This window comes from Carcharhinus amblyrhynchos, chromosome 29, assembly GCF_965287045.1.
Source record: "Carcharhinus amblyrhynchos chromosome 29, sCarAmb.v2.hapA, whole genome shotgun sequence".
NCBI lineage: Eukaryota > Metazoa > Chordata > Chondrichthyes > Carcharhiniformes > Carcharhinidae > Carcharhinus > Carcharhinus amblyrhynchos.
Genome location: NC_137352.1, coordinates 12,026,587 through 12,050,177, shown reverse-complemented (window position 1 = coordinate 12,050,177; position 23,591 = coordinate 12,026,587). Strand labels below are relative to the sequence as shown.

The 23,591-nt window shown below is 44.3% G+C and overlaps 1 protein-coding gene across 3 annotated transcripts in view; it reads left to right on the top strand.

Moving 5' to 3' along the window:
* The window catches only part of alg9 (ALG9 alpha-1,2-mannosyltransferase), a 236,673-nt gene that overhangs the window by 50,276 nt on the left and 162,806 nt on the right, over nucleotides 1-23,591 (top strand). For all 3 annotated transcript variants that reach the window (XM_080214737.1, XM_080214736.1, XM_080214738.1), the window contains exons 9-10: nucleotides 1,518-1,640; nucleotides 12,100-12,254. In XM_080214737.1, the coding sequence (XP_080070863.1) occupies nucleotides 1,518-1,640; nucleotides 12,100-12,254 (278 nt within the window). The remainder of the gene's footprint in view (nucleotides 1-1,517; nucleotides 1,641-12,099; nucleotides 12,255-23,591) is intronic.

Here is a 23,591-nt window from a genome sequence, read left to right as displayed (position 1 = left end):
TGAGTTCAATTCCTGGCTTGGGTCGCTGTCTGTGTGGAGTCTGCCCGTTCTCCCTGTATCTGCATGGATTTCCGCCGGGTGCTCCGGTTTCCTTCCAAGTCCGAAGGTTAGGTGGATTGGCCATGCTAAATTGCCCCTTAGTGTCAAGGGGACTTACTAGGGTAAATGCATGGGGTTATGGGGATGGGACCTGGGTGGGATTGTAATTTGTGTAGACTCGATGGACCAAATGGCCTCTTTCTGCACTGAAGGATTCTACGATCTGAAGCAGTGAAGGGTGTTTTGTAAATGCACCTTGTGTCTGTATTAGGGAAAACTCCCTACTTGATGAACAAATTTGGCACAGATGTGGACAGGGACTGTGGCTCAGTTGCACTTTTACTGACAGATATCTGTAAATATTATGCAGAAACAGAAAGTCTTGCATTTATTTAGCACCTTTCATGACCCCAGAATGCTCTACAGCCAATGAATAAAGTTGCTATTGTCCCAGATAACCGTAGGCCAGTGGTTCCTAACGTGTGCCGTGAAGACCCCCAAGTGTGTCACGAAAGAAAATTCAAAATGGTTCAAAATTCCTGTAATTAACCTAGAAATCATCTTCATCTTCAGCTCTGTGGTTGGCACCTCCGAGACCTGACGGATCTCAGGCCTCCCCTGCACGTGCCAGCTGGGGAAGAGCCACACGTGCGTGGTTTAGATTTCTTTACCTTTGTCAGGCCAATGTGCGTTGACCAACGGGACTTGGAGCTGAAGGCAAAGGTCCTGTCTACCCACACAAGAAGCAAAAACTCAAAAAGGGTGCAAAAACTCAAAAAAAGTGCAAAAACGCTGGGAGATTTGAGAGAGTTGGGGAGGTTAAAAAAAACGGGAGGAAGGATAGGGAGAAATGAAAAATGGGTTTCCCTCGGGTGCTATGGTTTCTTCCCACAGTCCAAAGATGTGCTGGTTATGTGGATTGGCTGTGCTAAATTGCCTCTTAGTGTTGGGGGATTAGCTAGGATAAACGCAGGAGGGGTTATGAGAAAAGTGCCTGGGTGGGCTTGTGATTGATGCAAATTCGATGGGCCGAATGGCCTCCTTCTGCATTGTAGGATTCTATGAAATTCCCAGTAAGAGAAGAAGACAGAGAAAATAGCGGATGTGCCTCAAAAATGTTAACGTTTAGAGGTGTGCCACGACAGATGAAAAATTGGGAACCACAGTCATTGGCTGCTCTCTCCTTTTGAGGGGGAGAGCTGACTGGTGGTGATTTAAGCAGAGTATTACCACATCTCAGGCAAAGTTGAGAAGACTTCATGAATAATCTCAGCCGGTACAGGAATTGAACCTGTGCTGTTGGCGCCGCTTTGCGTCATGAACCAGCTAACTGAGCAGTCACCCTATAATTTAGCAGTGAAAGAAATACTCAGAATTGAAGACTCTGGTGTGTTGGCTGTTCCGCAATTTAACCCATTGAGTAGTGAGAGATTTGCCTTTTATTAACAGCCGCGTTCTCTCTTTTACCCTCCTTCCAGGTACTGAACCTTGGTCATTCTATTTCATCAATGGATGCTTGAATTTCAATGTGGTTTTCGCATTGGCTCTCTGCGTCCTGCCTCTTACTACCCTCATGGAATTCCTGCTGCAAAGATTTAATGGTAAGGATCTCACCCAACTTTGACGAACAAAAACAAAATTCTGTTTGAATTTGACAAAAGCGGAACTTCCAAGCTGGGTTGGCTAAATCAATTAGGCTCGCATCCTTAATCCCGTGTTACAGCTTTCAGAAAATAAGATGATTTAATCAGCGGAAATGATTATGGATGCCTCCTCTTTGTTATTGCCTGGCATCCTGCTAGAATTGCTGGCCCATTTGATCATTTTGAAATCTTCAGATTCAACTGGGATCCTGGAATTACAAAGGATATGGTGGACATCACACAAAGTTGCCAAATCCTAACATGGTTACAGCTGGATAATTGTCTGTTCTTCTTTACATTGGTGTAACCCTTTGTCAGAAATGCCTTTGAGGAAGAAGCCTAGTCTTCTTTGTGCACTAACGAACAATTAAATCGAACAATAGTTAGTCCTCCATTATCCATCGGACAGGGCCGTGTCTTTTTATTTTTGATTTCTCTGTGCTGTTCCCTGGGGTGTGCCGACCTCTGTCATTGCTTCTTCATACAATCCGTATGGTGCAGAAAGAGACCATTCAGCCCGACTCTCCAGCAGAGCATTTTACCCAGGCCCAATCCCTGTAATCCCATGTACTCACCCTGCTAATCCATAAAATCGTAAGACCATGAGACATAGGAACAAATTAGGCCACTCGGCCCATCGAGTCTGCTCTGCAATTCAATCGTGGCTGATATTTTTCTCATTCCCATTCTCCTGCCATTTCCCCATAACCCCTGATCCCCTTATTAATCAAGAACCTATCTATCTCTGTCTTAAAGACACTCAATGATCTGTCCTTCACAACCTTCTGGGGCAAAGAGTTCCACAGATTCACCACTCCCTGGCTGAAGAAATTCCTCCTCATTACGGGTAAAATGCAAACAAATGTTGAATGTTCAACCATGCCTCTGAGTAAATATTCAAGTCCCCCTAACCTACACATCCTAGGACACTAAGAGGCAATTTAGCATGGCTAATCCCCCTAATCTACACATATTGGAACACTAAAGGGTAGTTTAGCATGGCCAATCCACCTAACATGCACATCTTTGGAGGACCTGGAGGAAACCCACACAGACATGCGAACTCCATATAGACAGTCACCCGAGGCCGGAATTGAATCCGTGTCCCTACTGCTGTGAGGAAGCATTGCTAATCCCTGTACCACCTTGCCCCCCCTCTTTGAACAACTTCTTGGTGGAGTTGGTCCTGAGAGGAAGAGAAACATCCCACTCTGTCATCTTGACCTTCATCTGAGTAATGCACAGGATCACACATGATGATGAACTGTGGGAAGGGGTGTCTCTTAGCCTCATCTGCAGAGGGCACAACCGGAGGGAGACACCTAAAGGGGCAAAATGAATTGATTTATCTGCTACCCCGCCCCCGTTTATTCTTGAAAGTTTATACGGTTCTGCAAGTGATGAAACTGGTCAAAATCATCTCCATTGTAGTAACAAGTACTAAGCTACTGAGTTCAGCTGAAGCAGTATTTTTTTCATTCATTCGCGGGACGTGGGCTTCGCAGGCAAGGCCAGCATTTATTGCCCATCCCTAATTTCCTGTAGGGATGCTCCAATGATTGCTATCCCTTGATTAATGAGGGTTAAAGGCAGCCATGGTCCCAGCTTGCTAGTGATACACATTGTTGGAAAGTGCGCGTTTGTGAAAATCAAGCCTAGATGAAGTTGGATAGGCGATACTAACGCTTACCCTCCCTCCCCATGTTGCCAGAAGCACATCTAGCCAGTTAGCCTCGCCCTGTTTTGCAATTGTCAAAGCTTTCATGCAAAGAATGCTTGCTTGGAGTTTGGTTCTGAAGGACAATGGAGACCAAGATCCCAGCATGCACTCAAAACTCAGAATAATGACAAATAAATAAAAACAAACCTCCCAGCCTTGACCCGACAGGATCAGTGTGCCAGAATGGCGCAAGTATAAGGATAAATAAGGAACTAGTGACTCTTGTTCCCCTTAATATTCAGGATAAAATCCAGCGGAATATTCAACATTTCATGTCATCTGCTTGCATTTTGCCCATAATGTAATTGACAATTAAGCAATTAAAGATATTACTGAAAAGAAAGGTATGTTACTGAAGCTTTTTGGCTTAGACTCATCAGGAAAAATGCAAGAATGCCAAATTTCAAACCGTATGACAGGGTGCTGATTGGTTGGCAAGTTGTCTCTGATTGGTTGAGATATTGCATGGAGAAAGCAATGGGAAATTATTGGTTCCCCAAGCTACTGGGGAATTCAAAAAAGATGCAAGGCATATTCCCTTTGAAAAGATCAGGGCCCCTCAAAGCAATATACATCATTTAAAGTGTGAATGAGCCACATTATGAGCTTGACTGATTATCTTAAATTGGTTGTTAGTATAGTTATTGGCACACTCAGGATTGTCTAGCAAATGCTGCCCAATTGTGGTATCACATCCAATAGTAGGCATTTTGCTTTGGAGTTTTTGAAGTGCAGGCTGACTGAATATTTTAGTTTTCATTAGTGTCACAAGTAAGCTTACATTAACACTGCAATTAAGTTACTGTGAAAATCCCCTAGTCGCCACACTCCAGCACCTGTTCGGGTACACTGAGGGAGAATTTAGAGTGACCAAGGGAGAATTCAGAGTGGCCAATGCACCTAACCAGCATGTCATTCGGACTGTAGGAGGAAACAGGAGCACCTGGAGCAAACCCACACAGACATGGGGAGAACGTGCAGACTCCGTACAGATAGTGACCCAAGCCAGTATTGAACCCAGGTCCCTGGCGCTGTGAGGCAGCAGTGCCAACCACTGTGCCGCCCCATGTCCTATAGTCTGCCTATTACCAATAATCAAAGGCACACGCTATTCAATCCAGGTATCCAATTAAAAAACTAACTCTTATGCTCGTCAACATCTTTCAGTTTCTCCAAGTGAGGGTTTTTACTTCTGACTTTGTAATGGAATTTCCTTCTTTTGGATTAATGCTGCCTTCGTTGACCTCTTCCCCTAACACTTTATATTCTGCTAACAGCACGACATAGAGGAAGGATTCGCAATGTGATTTTGGTAAAAAATAAGCCACTAGAGAGCACTATTGGTTTATATTCGTCTATTTGCAACAATCAAAACAGATCCCATCTGGAATAGCTTCACAGATTTGGTTTAGGAAAGCAATCTTGAAGCAAATTAATGGAAACCTATTCATTAAAAAAAAACTGAAGAAATTATCTTTCAATGTGTAGAATGGGGGTGGGGGGAAGGTACAAACATTTTTGAGTGGAAATGTCATTGTATTCAACTGAACATAGATGTTGTTTCATGATCTGACTTTAGAATATTGAAGCTTCAAATCATCCATTTCAGGTCTACAGAATGTTGGGTTTTGTAGATCTTGCTCTGATCTAGCCTGAGATGTCAAAAATGAATTTAATATGCAAAATAGTACAATTGTTTGCTTAATTGAGCCTATAATTAGTTCAGTGAGCAAAGTCCAAACATAAGAACATGAGAGTTAGAATAGAATAGAATCCCTACAAGTGCAGAAGGAGGCCATTAGGCCAACTGAGTCTTTACCGACCCTCCAAGAAGTAAGAGCAGGATGGGAAGGCAGTGGCCTAAAGGTTTTATTGCTAGACACCTGGGTTCGAATCCCACCACGGTAGATGGGATTTGAATTCAATTTTTAAAAATCTGGATTTAAGAATCTGCTGATGGCCATGAAACCATTGTCGATTGTTGGAAGACCCATCAGGTTCACTAATGTCCTTTAGGGAAGGAAATTTGCCATCCTTACCCGGTCTGGCCTACCTGTGACTCCAGAGCCGCAGCAATGTGGCTGACTCTCAGCTGCCCTCTCAACAAGGGCAACTAGGGATGGGCAATAAATGCTGACTAGTCAGCGATGCCCATGTCCCACAAATAAATGAAAATGAATTAAGGAGCAGGCCAAATAGATCCTGTAGCCTGTCTTTCAATAAGATCTTGGCTGATGACCTGAACTGTACTAATGGTTGAAGGAAATAATCCATTTAAGGAAAAGCTGGGCAAGCAGATGAAGGAGAAGAGAATGTCAAGTTACAATGTTAGATTTCAAAGAGGAAGACTTAGAGGAAGCTTGAATGGAGGCATGTACCTGTTGGGCTGAATGGCCTGCCTCTCTGCAGTATACTCTAGGTAATCTGTTTGCTACGTCACTTGATTCCCTAAATCAACTGATCTCTGTCTCGAATGTACTCCTCGACTGGGCATCTACAGCTTCCTGAGGGACATCATTTCAAAGATTCAAAACACTCTCTTGTTGAAGACATTCCTCCTCATTTCAGCCCCTAGATTTGACAAAAACGCACTGATTTGTCTAATTGGCAGTGTGTAGGCATGGGTCGTTTTGCTGCCTCCAGGTATTGACCTGCAGTTGAAGTGCACCAAGAGGTTGATGTGTATCACTGATTTGCAAGAGCAAAACATGCTAAATTCCCAGTTAACCCACCAGTCATCAGTATCCACAGGCCAGTGATTGGGTTGGAGCGGGTGGGAGGGTTTCCGTCATGGTGGAGACACATCACAGAATTAGATGATTATTCACTTCTTGTTTTATAAAAAAGACCTTTATTTCACCCATTTCCCATTTGCGCTCCTCACCTGCATAACACTGATATGAGCACCAATATTTCCTGATGTTGTCCCTGAACCAGTCACTAGAGACAGCCATGAGAAGTTAAGGAAGATGCTTGTCAGAGTTTCCAAAACGAGCATTCTTGTGAGAAACATCTAGCCTGTTCTAAAAATCGCAAGAACAACCGAAACGAAGCTTTGGAAACTGTTCATTCAAAAATCTTTTTAATGACAAAAAATAACATTTGAATTTCACTGCTGGTATTCCTTTAGGAATTAACCTTGCTTTGACCAAATGCCATTCTTGATTGGTAAGGGGATCAAAGGTTACGGGGGAAAGGTGGAAGAATGGGGTTGAGAAACATATCAGCCAATGATCGAATGATGGAGAAGGCTTGATGGACCAACTGTTCTGACTGCTTACAGTCTAATGGTCTATTCTATACAAACATGACAGAAGAATATAATAAGTAGGAGCTGGAGTAGGCCTCCCAACCCTCGGGCTTCTCCTCCATTCAAAAAGATCATGGCTAGTCTGATCTTGGTTCCACCCAGCTCCACTACCCTGTGTGTCTATCTCTGATATCAAAGAGAAGGTTCTGGAAAAATTCAGCAGCTCTGTCAGCATCTGAGAAACAAAGTTAACATTTCAAGTCCAATAAGATTCTTCATCCGAATTGTTTGACTCAATCTTGAATGAATTAAAGGATGGAGGCTCTCAGCTCACAAAGAGAGGAAATCCCTCTTGGTCTCTATCCTAAATGCAAAATCCCTTATTCTGAATCTATGTTCCCGGTTCTATATTCGTACATGAGGTTAAACATCCTCTCAGCATCTTACCTATTGAGAGCCCTCAACTTTTTATAGGGGCAATTCTCCCAGCCCTTTGCACTGCTCTAGCAACGCAATGAGTCAGGAGACTCAAGTGGAAGCCATGTAGCAGGTTTCCCACTGAATGCCGCGGCCTTCACATGTCTCTGGCTGTCTGACACCTCCCCCCCCCCACCCCCCCACCAAAATCCTGGAGTGTTTCACTCCAGTGGAGGTTAAAGTTTATCTATTAGTGTCACAAGTAGGCTTACATTAACACTGTAGTATTTAGGTGTATTGACCCAAAATGGCGCCAGATTGTAGCGACATGGGGATTTTCACAGCAACTTCGTTTCAGTGTTAATGTAAGCCTTACTGTGAAAATGCCCGAATAATAGCAGAGAGGTGGCGGCCAGACCCTGCTGGAGTGGAGGAGGACCATGGAGGCTTTCCAGGAAGTCCAGGGTAAGGGGGTGACCCCTGGGCATTGCCAGCTTGGCAGTGCCAGCCTGTCCCCTTGGCACTGCCCAAGTGGCAATGTCCAGCGGACACCTTGGCACGACCCAACAGGCATTGGGCAGTGCCAAGGGGTGGTGCCAAAGGCAGGATCTAATGGGGGCGAGGCGACAGGGAGTTATCGGTGGGCGTGGGGAGGTGGTCCTGGTGCCACTCTGCACAGGCTAGTGACAGAGAGAGAGAGACCAGTGATTGGGGTTGGCTGGGTGGGCGGAGGGGAATTCTGTTGGGACTCTGGGCGGGGGAATGAGGAACATCGAAGTGGGCTTTGTGGAGGTGGGGGGGCGGAATTCAGGGAGGCCAGCAATGTGGTATATAATAGATCGGATAGTACACAGTGGCCTATTCAGCACTATGCTGCCAGCCACTCCAGTGGGAATAGGTCCGTCCACAGCTTTTAATGAGATTCATGCTAGGTTTCTCTGTAATGCACAGAATGTGGGAGATTCAGTTTGAAAGTCACGCTAAAAAATCTAGTGGATTTTCTCCAGTTTTTACGTGAAGTTGGCAGTTTGAATTTTTTTGGGAGAATCCCACCCTATATGTTTCAATAAGACCACTTCACATTTTTCTAAGTTCCTATGGGTATCAGTCCAATCTGCTCAATCTTTCTTCACAATAGAATTCTTACAGCGCAGTAGGAGGCCATTCACCCAACAAGTCTGTACCGATACTCTGACAGAGCATTCTGCTCAGGCCCTATCCCTGTAACCCCACACATTTACCCAGCTAACCCCCCTAATCCACACATCTTGGGATACTAAGGGACAGTTTAGCACGGCCAGTTTACTTGCACGTCTTTGGACTGTGGGAGGAAACCCAGGCAGACACAGGGGAAAATGTGCAAACTCTGCACAGACAGTCACCCAAGGCTGGAATGGAACTTGGGTCCCTGCTGCAGTGAGGTAGCAGTGCCACCCCCAACCCTTTCAGGAATCAACCTAGTCAGCATCCTCTGAACTCCAAGCAAGTATATCCTTGGATAAGGAGACCAAAATTGTAGGTGGTTTTTCCTTTTAGTGAAGACTTGGAGTCTGGAATTTTACTGCCCCGCCCGCCATGGGAATCGGAGCAGGCGAGGGTGGACCATGGAAAAGTCTGTTGACTCTGGGCGGGATTTTACGGTTTCGGGATGAGCAAGACCATAAAATCACACCCAGTATCTTCTCAAGACTCCTGGAGAATAACTGATTCCGACTGCCTCGTGCTTTGACCCGGTGTTCGTAAGGATTAAAAAGGGCCTTGGTGTTAAATGGCAGCAGAAGCTAATGGGCGGATTGCCAGCAATCTGTCAGCGTAATGCCTGGCTTCATCCATTCAAACACAACTTCACCTCACTGACATTCAGTAAATTGCTACCTATGTATTTGTCTTCTAAAGTGACCTCTTTAAATACTGTGCACAACTTCCATTAGCATAAATCCAGGAGCACTCGGAATGTTTGTTGCCCTTCTGTTTAAGGTTAAAATGTTGGAATTATTTTTCAACGTACGTCACGAGCTCTAACTGCAGTGACCTCAGTTTGGATAATTTCTTAATTGACTTCACTTATTTTTAATATCAGCCTCTATCAACGGGTTCACTAAATTACACTGTGCTCTGATACATGCGTACTCTGCTCTTTCCTCAGATTTACTCTGTAGGTTTTCTAACTGTATGATTTTATTGGTCCATAAAACCTATCTTGATAAGTAAGTGCTAGAAAGGCAGTGGAAATGAATAGATCAGAGTTAGTCCTGTCCATTATTCGATTGAATAAAAGAGCTAGAAACACCATTCTGACAAAACAGCCCAGCTTGAGTGGCACCTCATCCATTATAGAATTATAGAAACCTCACAGTGCAGAAGGAGGCTATTCAGCCCATTCAGCCTGCACTGACAATAATCCCAGCCAGGCCCTATCCCCATAACTCCACGCATTTACCCTTCTAATCCCCCTGACAAAAAGGGATGATTTAGCATGGCCAACCAACCTAACCTGCACATCTTTCAGGCTGTGGGAGGAAACTGGAGCACCCGGGGGAAACCCACACAGACACAGGGAGAATGTGCAATCTCCACACAGGCATCATCAGCTTCAACATTCACTCCCTCCGTCGCTGACGCACAATGGCAGTACCACCTACAAGATGCACTGCAGGAACTCATTCAGGTTCCCACAACCTCTATCTCCTAGATGGACAAGGGCAGCAGATATGCTCCCTTCCACCTTCCATTGGGAAAAAGATATAAAAGTATGAGATCACGTACCGATCAACTCAAAAACAGTTTCTTCTTTGCTGCCATCAGACTTGAATGGATCTACCTCGCATTAAGTTGATCTTTCTCTACACCCTAGCTATGACTGAAACACCATATTCTGCACTCTCTCCTTTTCTTCTCTGTGAACAGTATGCTTTGCTTGTATAGTGAGCAAGAAACAATATTTTTCGCTGTATACTTGTACATGTGACAATAATATTCAAATCAAATCAGTACATGAAAAGAAAGAGTAACTTGTACCTTCCTAAAAAAATGTCAATCCACCTTTACCTTTCAAGCTCAACCAAGCATTCACAATGAAGACATCCTTTTGTTAATATAGTTCCCAGATGGCCTCATTATGAATCCTTGGCCTGGCTCAAATTTCAGTAATGAATTAGTTTAGCAAAGTGCTGTTTCTACAGGCTGAAGAAGAGTATTTGCTCGGGCAGAGGGGCATTATCGGTGACATGGGTATGACCATGGGTTTTTGAGGAACTGATCCAAATCCAGTAAAATTGTCTGAAATGCCTATCCCCACAATAGAACCGTCCAGGTCTGGAGTGCAGGATATGGGCTTACTACCCAGGCTGTTATCTACGCTTGTAAAAATTGCCAACACCGAGAATGGGGACATGAATCCCAGAATTAGGGCGGCATGGTGGCACAGTTAGCATTGCTGCTTCACAGCACCCAGGAGCTTGGGTTCAACTTCTTGGATCACTGTCTGTGCAGAGTTTGCACGTTCTCCTGTAACTGTGTGGGTTTCTTCTGGGTGTTCCGGTTTCCACTCACATTCCAAAGATGTGCAGGTTAGGTGGATTGCCCATGCTAAGTTGCCCCATAGTGTCCCAAAATGTATAGGTTAGGTAGATTAATGGGGTAAGTGCGTGGGGTTACAGGGATAGGGTGGGAGGCCTGGGTAAGATAATCTGTCGGAGAGTCGGTGCAGACTCTATAGGCCAAATGGCTCCTTCTGCATTGTAGAGTTTCTATGAGATTCTACCTACCTCCAGAATCAATCCAACTTTGCAAAAGTCAGGGCTAACAGTGTCTAACAGATACTTAATCATTTGAAATTGATTTTTTCACACTAACTTCATTGCAGTGTTAAGGTAAGCCTACAAACAAATAAGCTCTAAAATTTTTGTCTTTAAAACTTAAACCTTTAAAGAGAGAAATATTGCAGAGAAGAATATTAGATTGTAGTGTTAATGCAGTGATGTAGTGCAATTTTGAAAATTATTATAGGCATTGATAATGTTAACAAGAATTCAAGTACTAAAAGAACATAATTTAGGGATGACACTTCAGTGCAGTCAGTAGATGCAACTTTGTAAGGATGTTAGTGGAAAGTCAGTGTGAACATAAAGAAGATTCTACAGGTGGCACCTCAAACAGTGCAGCATTCCCTCAGTATTACACTGGAGTTTCAGCTTTGATTTTATGCCTAATTCTTGGGGTAGGACTTGAACTCGGAACCTTGTGAGACAAAGGCCGGAATTTTACTAGCACGCCCACCCGATTCCAGGGATGGGCGAGACTCGGAGGTCAGCATTCTCTGTTGGCCTCAGGTGGGATCGTACGAACCTCGGGTGGACATACCTGTAAAATTCTGCCCAGGGTCAACAGTTCTACTGAGTCAACCACAGCTGACGCTGTGTGAAGTTCCTCCTTATAGCTTTTACAGTTACATTTCACGTCTCAAATTATTCAAATACCGTATTCCAAAATTTAACTTTTCAAAATAAAATCTATCTAATTTGCATTTGAATGAATCAGCCCAAGCTGCTTCTACCATCTCCGTAGGGAGTCTGTTCCATAGATTGTCCACACTCCCTCCAATGTGGTTTGCATAAAATGTTAATAGAATACCACAGAATGCTAACCAAGAAAGATTTTGATTATATAAAGTACTAAATTGAGCGTAAAGTTACAATTACTATATAATGTAATCCTGGATTCCAAATTGAGACTGCTAATAACTGAATACAGCACATCTTAAAGATTTCCAATTAAACAAAATTGTGGATGGTAGACAATAAAGAATGTCAAAGGCGAACTATATTTTTCAGTTCCTTTCTAACGCCCTATTAAAAGGCCCGTTATCCAAAGTGTCGCACATTATAGCTTACAATCTAAAACTTACACTGTTAGAAATGCAAGTTTGTTGCACCAATTTACTTTGAAAACCAGAAAAACTTTTCCCCGGCAACTTTTGTCTGAATGTTTTGTGCATTTTGATACAACATTGACTCTTCCTCTTGTTACAGTGCACAACCTGGGTCGCCCCTATTGGCTGACGCTTTCACCCATGTACATCTGGATTCTGGTGTTCTTCACCCGACCTCACAAGGAGGAACGCTTCCTGTTTCCCATCTATCCCCTCTTCTGCCTCTGTGGGGCAGTGGCTCTTTCTGCGTTACAGGTGAGTGTTTGGTCTGGTCTGGATCCCCCTTGTCTTGATGGGTGCTGGTACACGGGGAGTTAATGCCATGGGAATATTTAATGTGTAAAAGAAGTTTGCTACATCACCATCTCTTCAGTTGCCTGAATCTGATAAATCATGCTGCAACACATGAACCCTTAGAAAGTGGTTCCCCAGTTCCTAGTTCACAAAGGATGTTTTCCCACATGTGACTCTGTGCATTAAATGACGGTTTATTGTGGATAGGTGCTGAGATCAAACTGTGGTTTTCTACTATAGTCTGAGCTTGCATGAAGTTGCGGCAAGGATCATTCAGAAGCAAAGAGTCTGGGTTGTTTGCTAACTCTGCCTACATTGAATGCTGCTTCTAACTGGCACCTTCACACTTGCCCTTGTTGAAAGGCGGCACAGTGGTTAGCACTGCTGCCTCTCAGTGCCAGGGACCCAAGTTCGATTCCCGGCTTGGGTCACTGTCTGTGTGGAGTCTGCACGTTCTCCCCGTGTCTGTGTGGGTTTCCTCTGGGTGCTCTGATTTTCTCCCACATTCTGAAAGATGTGTTGGTTAGGTGCATTGACCCAAACGAGTGCCGGGATGTGGCAACTTGGGGAATTTTACAGTAATATTGCAGTGTTAATGTAAGCCTTACTTGTGACTGATAAATAAACTTGAACTTGAAGACTGTTGGCTTCCTATTCTCACTTTTAGAAATAGGAATAAGTAGGAATGGACAGTAATTACACCCAATATCTCTTATATATTTCATTTGTGGATGGCGAGGATCCTTCAACGTGGGAACTGAGTAGGCCATTGTCTTAGGTTTCTGGTATTTCTGCTAGTATATATTGACATTGTATCACATTATTCAGTTTACATGTCCAAGAAAGTTACAAGGTAGAATTCTCCATCAGATGAGTCTAGCAATCTGTCACCAAGTGGCAGATGGGGAGGTGATGGCCTAATGGTATTATCACTAGACTATTAATCTAGAAATTCAACTAATTGTGGGGGCTCGGGTTCGAATCCCAACACAGCAGATGGTGAAATTTTAATTCAGTAAAAAAATCTGGAATTGAGAATTAAGTGATGACCATGAAACCATTGTTGATTGTCGGAAAACCCATCTGGTTTACTAATGTCCTTTAGGGGAGAAAATCTGCCGTCCTTACCTGGTCTGGCCTACATGAGCCAAATCAATGTACTTGACTTTCAACTGCCCACCAACGGTGACTAGGGATGGGCAATAAATGGCCAGCCAGCGATGCCCATGTTCCATGAATGAATAAATAAACATTCCTACTGGTTGGATGGATGTCTCCATATGCGTGTGTATGTGTGTGTTATCAAATGAAACTGATGCCAATCACATAGGGTGTGCGTGCAGCCCCCAATGCCCCCCCCCCCAGCCCCCCACCCCCAGATGGTATCTACATCACTATGGAACGGGCAGAATAGGTGACTAAACTCATTTAGCTGATGCATCACATGTCATTTGTCCACATTAGAACACTGTCACTGTTTAAGTGTAAAGGTTATTTATGAGTGCCTCAAGTAGGCTTACGTTAACTCTGCTATGAAGTTACTGTGAAAAATCCCTAGTCGCCACACTCTGGGGAGCACTGAGGGAGAATTTAGCATGGCCAATGCATCTAACCAGCACGTCTTTCGGACTGTGGGAGGATATCCACGCAGACACGGGGGCAAGGTGCAGACTCCGCGCAGTCTTCCGAGCCGGGAATCGAACCCGGGTCCCTGGCAGCAGTCCTTGTCACTGTGCAGGTGTGACTGGGAGCACTGTCATGAAGTTACCCTTGAACAATGTGCTGGTGTCAGCTCCAGCTGAGACCGACCAGCGAATCAATCTTCCTTTGTAAGTTCTGAGCTCTGTCCCTCTGTGTTTAATTTGCCGGCTTTCCCACCAATAAAGAACATCAGATCCCCACTTTACATGTTAGGTATGAAAGACCAAGATGGCAAAATTAGTATTCTGTAATCATCACAAGAAAACATATTAGAATTCTTGAACAATGTGTCTTCAGCTCATACTAACATAGGAGGATGGTACCAAAATACTCTTCAACATCTGTCTGAATATAAATGAAACAAAGAGTTGAATGTGCTGTCTCCACGCAAAACATTAGTAATCTTGTTGCATTTATAAACTAAAACCAGATGATTCTGGAATGTCATTTTTAAAACAATTCCACATAAAGGGTAGAATAATTTCCTATCGGATCACATGCTAGATTTTACATCTTCAGCAAAATGGTAATGAAATAAATAATGTCTCTCTCCTGACTGCATTTTCTACACTCTCGCTCCTGAAGGTAAAATAGTGAGTATCTTAATGGTCGTCAACTGTTTAATTCAAGGCACATGTCTATTAAAGGGCTATGAATTATGGCAGAACATAGCAGTTCAGATCAAAGCTCTGTGAGCTGTCTCTCCTCTGATACAATGCAGGTCCAAATAAGGACTGAAATCTTGGGCACTGTCAAAGGCTTGGTTGATACAGCAACAAGTAACTGAGCCACAGAGGTAGCAATGCATATCCAGCTTAGGGGTAAATCTCCTCATTCCCGGACCCTATTCAATGATACCTGGATTGTATGATCGTGAGTGGCCCATGTGCTTAAGTAGCTCCTGTACATGAAGAGGCCACAACTGATAAATGGCCAATTGAGTGAACAGCCCAAACGCTGTGCAGGTTAGGTGGATTGGCCATGCTAAATAGTCACTTAGTGCCTCAAGATGGGTTAGGGGCATTAGTGGCATAAACACGTGGGCCACTGAGGTAGGGCGGGGATAGGCCTGGGTAAGATGCTCTGTTGGAGAGTCAGTGCAAACTTAGAATCCCTACAGGGCAGAAGGCAGGCATTTGGCCCGTCAAGTTTACACCAACAACAATCCCATCCACGTCCTATCCCCGTAACCCCATGTATTTACCCTACTAATACCTCTGACAACCTGCACATCTTTGGAGTGTGGGAGGAAACCAGAGCACCCAGAGGAAACCCCCGCACACACATACAGAATGTGCAGACTCTGCACAGTCACCCAAGGAATTGAACCCAGGTCTCTGGTGCTGTGAGGCAGTAGTGCTAACCACTGTGCCACCGTGCTGCCCCATTTGATGGGCCGAATGACACTAGGGATTCTATGATCCTTGAAACTGCACTCCGCCAAGAGGTCAGACAGAAAAGAGAGAGCCTGGAGGAGAAAGAAAAAAAGTCTTTAAAAAATATGCAACTTTAATAATACCTACTTTGCCATCTCTCTACAAGTTCATAATCATGAAGGTGATCTCTGAATTCTTGCTTTTTTTAATTATTCAAACATGGGATGTGGGCATCGCTAGCGGGGCCAGCTTTTATTGCCCACCCCTGAGGGTATTTGAGAGTCATAAAGGTTTACAGCATGGAAACAGACCCTTCAGCCTAACTTGTTCATGTTGCCCTTTTTTTAACAACTAAGCTAGTCCCAATTGCCCGCATTTGGCCCATATCTCCCTATACTCATCTTACCCATGTAACTGTCTAAATGCTTTTAAAAAGACAAAATTGTACCCGCCTCTACTACTACCTCTGACAGCTTGTTCCAGATACTCACCACCTTCAGTTGAAAAATTGCCCTTGTGAACTCTTTTGTATCTCTCCCCTCTCATCTTAAACCTATGCCCTCTAGTTTTAGACTCCCCTGCCATTGGGAAAACACATTGACTATCTAGCTGATCAGTGCCCCTCATTATTTCAACCACCACCATTATAGTCAACCACATTGCTGTGACTCTGGAGTCACGTGTAGGCCAGACCAGGTAAGGATGACAGATTTACTTCCCTAAAGGACATGAGTCAACCGGATGGGTTTTTTTGACAATGGTTTCATGGTCGTCATCAGGCTTTTAATTCCAGATTTTTATTGAATTCACATTTCACCACCTACCAGGGTAGGATTTGAACCCTGGGTCCCCAGAGCGTTACGCTGCGTCTCTGGATTACTAGTCCAGCAACAATGCCACTATGACACTGCCTTCCCTCTGGCTTGCAAATTCCTACTATAAATTCACAAAAGCCATTGGGAAGCAGGGTTATCTCAGCTCACGCACATGCGGAATTAAAGCATTCTTCCAATGCTTTTCTTCTGCAGTGGCATGATTGAAATGGGGGTGGGGGAGGGCACCGCATTGTTCTGTGGTACATTCTACAGAGATAGTGACAGTTGACGAGGTTTGTACGAGTACTGAGTATTGAATTCTGTGTCCGATTGCCACATTCTCCTGATAATTACATACCTCTCAGCGACACAACTGCAGCAGAGTTCAGGCATTCCATGCATTCTATACGACATTCCCGTTTCAACTGAATTTTAAAAAAATCCCAGGGGTGGCAGTCTCTGGACTAGTAGTCCACGGACCCTGGGGTAATGGGGGAAAGTATTCCGAGCATTCCTGAAGACATTCCCATCAAATTTCAAATCCTACCTCGGCATTTAGTGGAATTTCAATTCAATTAAAAGTCTAACAAGGACCACAAGACCACCGTAGCTGTCGGGAAAAACAAATCCGATTTGCTAATGGAATGAGCTGCTGGAGGAGGTGGCAGAGGCGGGAGTAATGGCAACATTTAAAAGACATTTGGACAGGCACACGGATGGGAAAGGTTTAGAGGGATATGGGCCAAACACAGGCAAATGGGACTAATTCAGTTTATGAAACCTGGTCAGCATGGACAAGTTGGGCTAAAGGGCCTGTTTCTGCGCTGTATATCCTTGATTCTATGACTTTAATGTCCTAAGGAAAACCAGCTGATCTGGCCTTTGTGCAACTCCATGTGGTTGATTCTTAACTGCCCTCTGAAATGGTCTTACCAGTCACTTAGCTCAGGGGCAATCAGAATGGGCAACCAATGTTGGCCTTGCCAACGATGCCCATATCCCTTGAAAGAATTTTTAAAAATTGGAAGTTGCTGAAAGGAGAGACAGTTTGAACAAAGGGTCATATTGGACTCGAAACGTTTAACATTGTTTCTCCCTCCACAGATGCTGCCAGCCCCGCTGAGTTTTTCCAGCACTTTCTATTTTTATGTCAGATCTCCAGCATCTGCAGCTTTTGTTTATGTTACAGAAGTTTTTTGCCTTCTCATCTGGACCAACACAAGAATGCCAAATTTCAAAGGATTGCAACTAGTTGCAAACAAAAGAAAATGGGGTGCTGATTGATTGGCAAGTCCACTTTGGCTAAGGTGTTGCCATGGGAGAGAGCAATGGGGCTCTCCATGATCCATGGAAATTCAAGTCAGGCTTGAGCATATTCCTCTTGCTTGCAGAGAATGAGTCCCTACATATGTCCCTGCTTTGTGCCATTTTGAATTACCAAGGAGCCTCAATGTCCTCTTGCTTTCCCCATGGCAATGCTTTGGCCAATCTGAACCAATTTGCAAGTCAACTTGCCGACCAATCAACACCTTTTTTTCTCCTGTGGTGTAAATTGTGATCGTTTGAAATTTTGGTATTCTTGTGTTTGTCCTGAATAGTGCAAGAAAAGCTTTGACAATCTGCCTCCATGTTCAACAATATACAAGCTCTGTGCCAGCGAGCAGTTGTAAGTTGGAAGCTGTCGAGGTTCCTTCGCTACAGGATTATTAAAATGAAAGGACTATCTTATCCATAAAATATGTACATTCAGGAGAGGCAGGAAAAGAAATCTCAAAATGTACATCATTTATTCAGTGATATTCTAAATTATGGCTTTTCTTACTCTGCAAGAGCAATTTTGTTCTCAGATTTCTGTGTCTGGCCCCTCTTCTGCCAACTCATCATGTTCAAACCCTTTCTTTTATTTAGTATATTTTATAGAAGCTGGGTCAACATCAACTGTGATCTGGGTATTAACTTAGCTGCTATGTCTCAGAAAAATTAATAACGAATAGTGCAGCATGATGGTACAGTGGTTAGCACTGCTGTCCCACAGTGCCAGGGAGCCAGGTTGGATTCCCGGCTTGGGTCACTCTCTGTGGAGTCTGCATGTTCTCCCCATGTCTGCGTGGGTTTCCTCTCACAGTCCAAAAGACCCGCTGGTTAGGTTTATTGGCCATGCTAAATTCTCCCTCAGTGTTAGCTGAACAGGCACCAGAGTGTGGCGCCTGGGGGATTTTCACAGGAACTTCATTGCAGTGTAAGCCGACTTGTGACACTAATGAATAAACTAGTTCTGACCGATAATTGAACCAGGAACCTTCCCCGGATAAAAGCAAGTTACTGCGGCTGCTGGAACCTTAAACCAAAAGAAAAGCTGCTGGAAAATCTCAGCAGGTCTGGCAGCATCTGTAAGGGGAGAAAAGAGCTGATGTTTCGAGTCCAGATGACTCTTTGTCTCGGCTTTGACAAGGGATCATCTGGACTCGAAACATCAGCTCTTTTCTCTCCTCACAGATGCTGCCAGACCTGCTGAGATTTTCCAGCAGCTTCTCTTTTGGTTTCAGGAACCTTCCCTGGTTGCTTTGACAAGATATGGTGTTGCCCTGGAGCAGCACCTGGAGGAAACCCATGCAGACACAGGGAGAATGTGCAGACTCTGCACAGGTACTAACACAAACTGGGAATCGAACCCGGGTCCCTGGTGCTGTGAGGCAGCAGTGCTAACCACTGTGCTGCCCTCGTTAATAAAAATGTGGTGAGAGTTAAGACCACAGTTTTGGTATCCTTATCTGAGGAAAGATGTCCTTGCTATAGAGGGTATACAGCAAAGTTTTACCAGGCTGATTCCTGGAATGGCAGGTCTGTCATATGAGGATAGACTAAGTCGGCTTGGATTATATTCACTGGAGTTTAGAAGTGTGAGAGGGGAATCTCAGCGAAACTTATAAAATTCTAACCAGGTTAGACAGGGTAAATTCAGAAAGAATGTTCGCAATGGTGGGGGAGTCCAGAACTAGGGGTCATAGTTTGAGGATAAGGGGTAAACCTTTTAGAACTGAGGTGAGGAGAGATTTCTTCACCCAGAGAGGAGTGAAGGTGTGGAATTCACTACCACAGAATGTAGTTGAGCCCAAAATGAGTGATTTCAAGAAGAAATTAGATATATTTCTAGAGACAAAGGGATCAAGGGATATGAGGAAAAGTGGGGATCAGGATATTAAATTTGAAGATCAGCCATAATCAAAATGAATGGTGGAGCAGGCTGTAAGGGCTGAATGGCCTACTTCTGCTTCTAGTTTCTAAGTTTAGGACAAAGCACAGATTCCCTCGAAGCTGATTACCAAACCAGTTGGGTTTTACAACAATTAGTGTCACAAATAGGCTTATATTAACACTGCGATGAAAATCGCCTAGTTGCCACACTCAGATGCCTATTCGGGTACACTGTGGGAGAATTCAGCATGGCCAATGCACCTAACCTGCACATCTTTCAGACTGTGGGAGGAAACCAGAGCACCTGGAGGAAACCCACGCAGACACGGGGAGAACAAGCAGACTCCACACAGGTGCTGATCCAAGCTGGGAATCGAACCCGGCTCCCTGGTGCTGTGAGGCAACAGTGTTAACCACTATGCGACCATGCCTTCCCATAAGCGACCAGATTTGTGGAGTTAAATTTTCCATGGTGAGGTCTGAACTCCTGACTTTAGGGTTCAGTAGTGGATACACCGCCGCACTATTGCACCATTCCAGCAGACAGTAAGGGCTCAAATACCACATAATCCCACTGTTCAGTATGCCGGGCGTCTGCTAATCTTTAAATCCTGGGTTGAGTTTTTGCCACACTGCCTGGATTGTTTGTGATGTGTTTGAGCTTGAAAATGGACCCTACCCTGCAATGCTGAGCTCATGGCATGTGCTGTCTGCCATCCAGTGCAAGTTGTGTAAGCACATTCGTAGGAGATGCTGAAATGTGTGGTGCACCAGGATTTTCCAGACATGCCCATCATCTCTGTCTGTATAATTATTTGAAACTTGTTGACTCCCAAGCTCAGTAAAAAGTCTGACAACACCAGGTTTTAGTCCAACCTATTTATTTGATAATATTCTCACAAGCTTTTGAGGGGTTACCCTCTTCGTCAGGCTTGTGAGAATATTATCAAATAAATAGGTTGGACTAAAACCTGGTGTTGTCAGACTTTTTACTGTGTTTACGCCAGTCCAACGCCGGCATACCCACATCATGACTCCCAAGCTCCCAGTGAGGACTGACTGACTTTGCTGTGGCCTCGAGCACTTCCATGTGGCCTGTTACGGAGACATGGAATCAGGGCAGTGCCGAAATCCATTTAAGGATTCTTTATGTTTAAAGAGAAAACTCCCCAAATAAATACTTTCAAATTAAAGGGCAGGCGGAATGAAATGTGATGCAATGTCACACAACCCAAAATATGACAGAGTTTAATTATTGAATTGGACTCTCCATCTTTCCAACTAAACTGCATTAGAAATGACAGGGGTGAATGTTTGATGTTGCTCTTTCTGAATTTCTGAATATCTTCAGTCAGTTTCAACTTGGAAATTAATAAAGTTTTGGGAAAGAAATCATCTTAGGCAGCTGTTTGGAAGGTAACTTGTTTAAGACTAAATCTTTTGGCAACACTTTGCAATATGAGATTAACTTTTATTTTCCAATCTTCATTAGTGTAAAGTCTGTCTCTCACACACATGCATATACATGCATGCACACAAAACACTCCCAAATTCCTACACACACATGCGTGCACACAATCCCAAACTCATACACACGCATACACACACACACACACTCCCAAACTCATACACAGACACACACACACACACAAACACATGAACACACACACACACACACACACACACACGCACACATTCTCCCAAACTCATGCACACATTGACTCTCAGACACACAAACACGCACACATACATACTCTCTCTCAAGCACACACACAAATACACATACACGCACACACAAATACACATACACACAAAATGCGCTACAGTGAAGCAGTTTTGTCAACTGCGATAAGTGGTTGCTGCTGCGCTACATGCAAAGTTGGAGAATGTAGTCAGTGGATCAGTGGGTGGCATACTTCCTGAGTCAGAAGGCTGTAGGTTCAATTCCCACTCCAGAGACGAGTGCTGTACTGAAAGGGTGCAGAACTGTTGGAGGTCCTGTCCTTAAAGACAATAAATCTCAGCCCTGTACTTCCTCCCAGGTGGATCCTGTCGCCACTATGGGGAAGAGCAGCGACCTTCTCCCCCACGGCGCAGCTAATGTAAACAACCCAACAGCACTGAAATAGATCAGCAACTTGTCACCGTGCAGTTACTGTCGGACCTTGCTGCTGTATTTCCGACATCACAACAGTGACTACACTTCAAAAGTAATTCTGTAAAGCTTTTGGCTGTGAAGCACTTTGGGAATGTCCTGGGACCACAATAGGTGCTGTACAAATCATCCTGCCTCGCTTGGAGGCTGCTTTTATACTTTGAAACAATCCGAGGATGGTGAGTGTCCCCTGGCAGCAGCCCACACATTTTTACGTTGGACTGCGAACGTGCAGCTAGGAGAAAATTCCTCTGATAAATTCAGAGTTTGCCCCCTTGAGATTTCGGTTGGTGAATGCAAACAGGACTGACCACTTTCTCAATGTTTTATAGGGAAGGTGATGATGGTGGGAGAGTGGGAGGGTGTGGGGGGAAACAAGACTGGGGGGAAATACCAGCTTCAGATTACTAACAGCGTGAAGTTTCATAGAGAATCTGCTAGAATTTTCAAAGCTGAGTTGACACTGCATGGGAATTATGGTCTAGTTGTGTGCATGTGCTGTAAGGTGGACTCCCCAAGGGGCTAACAACATCAAGATCATATTGATAAATGATGCAGTGGATTAATGCGTGCTGTTCAGAATGCACCAGTAAAATTCACGGTACAGTATAAATCCATCAATCCTGCGTTATTTGTCATTTTTACACAAATATGACATTTTAACTGCATCCCCAGAGAAGTGCAAATGATTAACGATGGAAATAAATTTTAGCCGTCTTAAAAAGGAACGCAAACTCCAACATGCTGGAAATGCCTGGAAAGTAAAATGAGCAGAGTCCCAGTAGCAGCTATATTCTCTTTGCTCCTATTTCCATCAGCAGGATCAATGGGATCTGAGCCAGTGAAGGGAAAGACTGGGTATGACTTGTGGGATAGAACAGCCTTGAATCCCTATAGCGCAGAAGGAGGCCATTCAGCCCATTGAGCCGACACCAACAACAATCCCACCCTATCGCCACAACCCCATGTGTTCACCCTGCTAGTTTCCCAGGCACTAAGGGACATGCCCAATCAACCTAACCCACACAACTTTGGACAGTGGGAGGAAACCGGAGCACCCAGAGGAAACCCACACAGACATGAGGAGAATGTGCAATCTCTGCACAGATGGTGACCCGAGGCCAGAATAAAACCCGGGTCCCTGGTTATGAGGCAGCAGCGCTAACCACTGTGCCATACCAAAACCCCCTAAAAAATAATTCCTATTGTTGAGTTCTATGCCCAAAGGCAGGTCTGACCTAAAATGCCATGATCTCCTCCATGGGTAGGACAAGGAAGCAAGTACCAGATCTACCCCAGTTGGAATGAGAATTGAACCCAGTGCTGTTGGTATCAATCTAATTCACACTGACCATCTAAACAACTCAGCCAACCAGCCTTGTTGGGTCATTTCTTGCTGTGGCCTTCCTGCATATTAACGTTTCAAAACATAATACTGGTCTTCAGGGTGCCATTTTAATTTGCACAAGGACCCATTAATATAGTATTGGTTGGGATGGACAGCAGGAAGGCAGGCAAGTAATCATTTCCCTTTGGCAGAGGGCTTCTAGTTCAATGGTGACCTATATTCCTACCAATATAGTATTATTAGAGTGAGAGAGAAATACCTGACCCGCCCAAATCCCACAGGTGATTGAGTCTGCAAGTCATGCATTGGACCTATCAGCCATCTCAGACCCATGGAACTGTAGGTCATCCTTCATCTGGAGTTGATGCAGGTCATCTTCAGTTCCTGAAAGGAGTGTTTAAGACGGAGAAAGTTGTTACTCAAGCACTACTGTCCAGAAAACAAAATAAACTGGCTAAAAAGAATGGCAGCATCCGCAGGGGTGGAGGGGGGAACAGAGTTATTGACTGGATTTTTCTAGCCATTCATGCCCTGTTGTCACTGCCACCAAGGATGGAGAATGTGGCGCTCCATTCACTGCAGCGGGACTGGAGAATCCCACCAGCGGGAACAGCCAGAAAATTATGGCCATTGTTTGAGGCTGACGACCATTCATGTGATTTGTAAACTTGTTTCTCCCTCCTCATTTGAATATTTCCAGAATTTTCT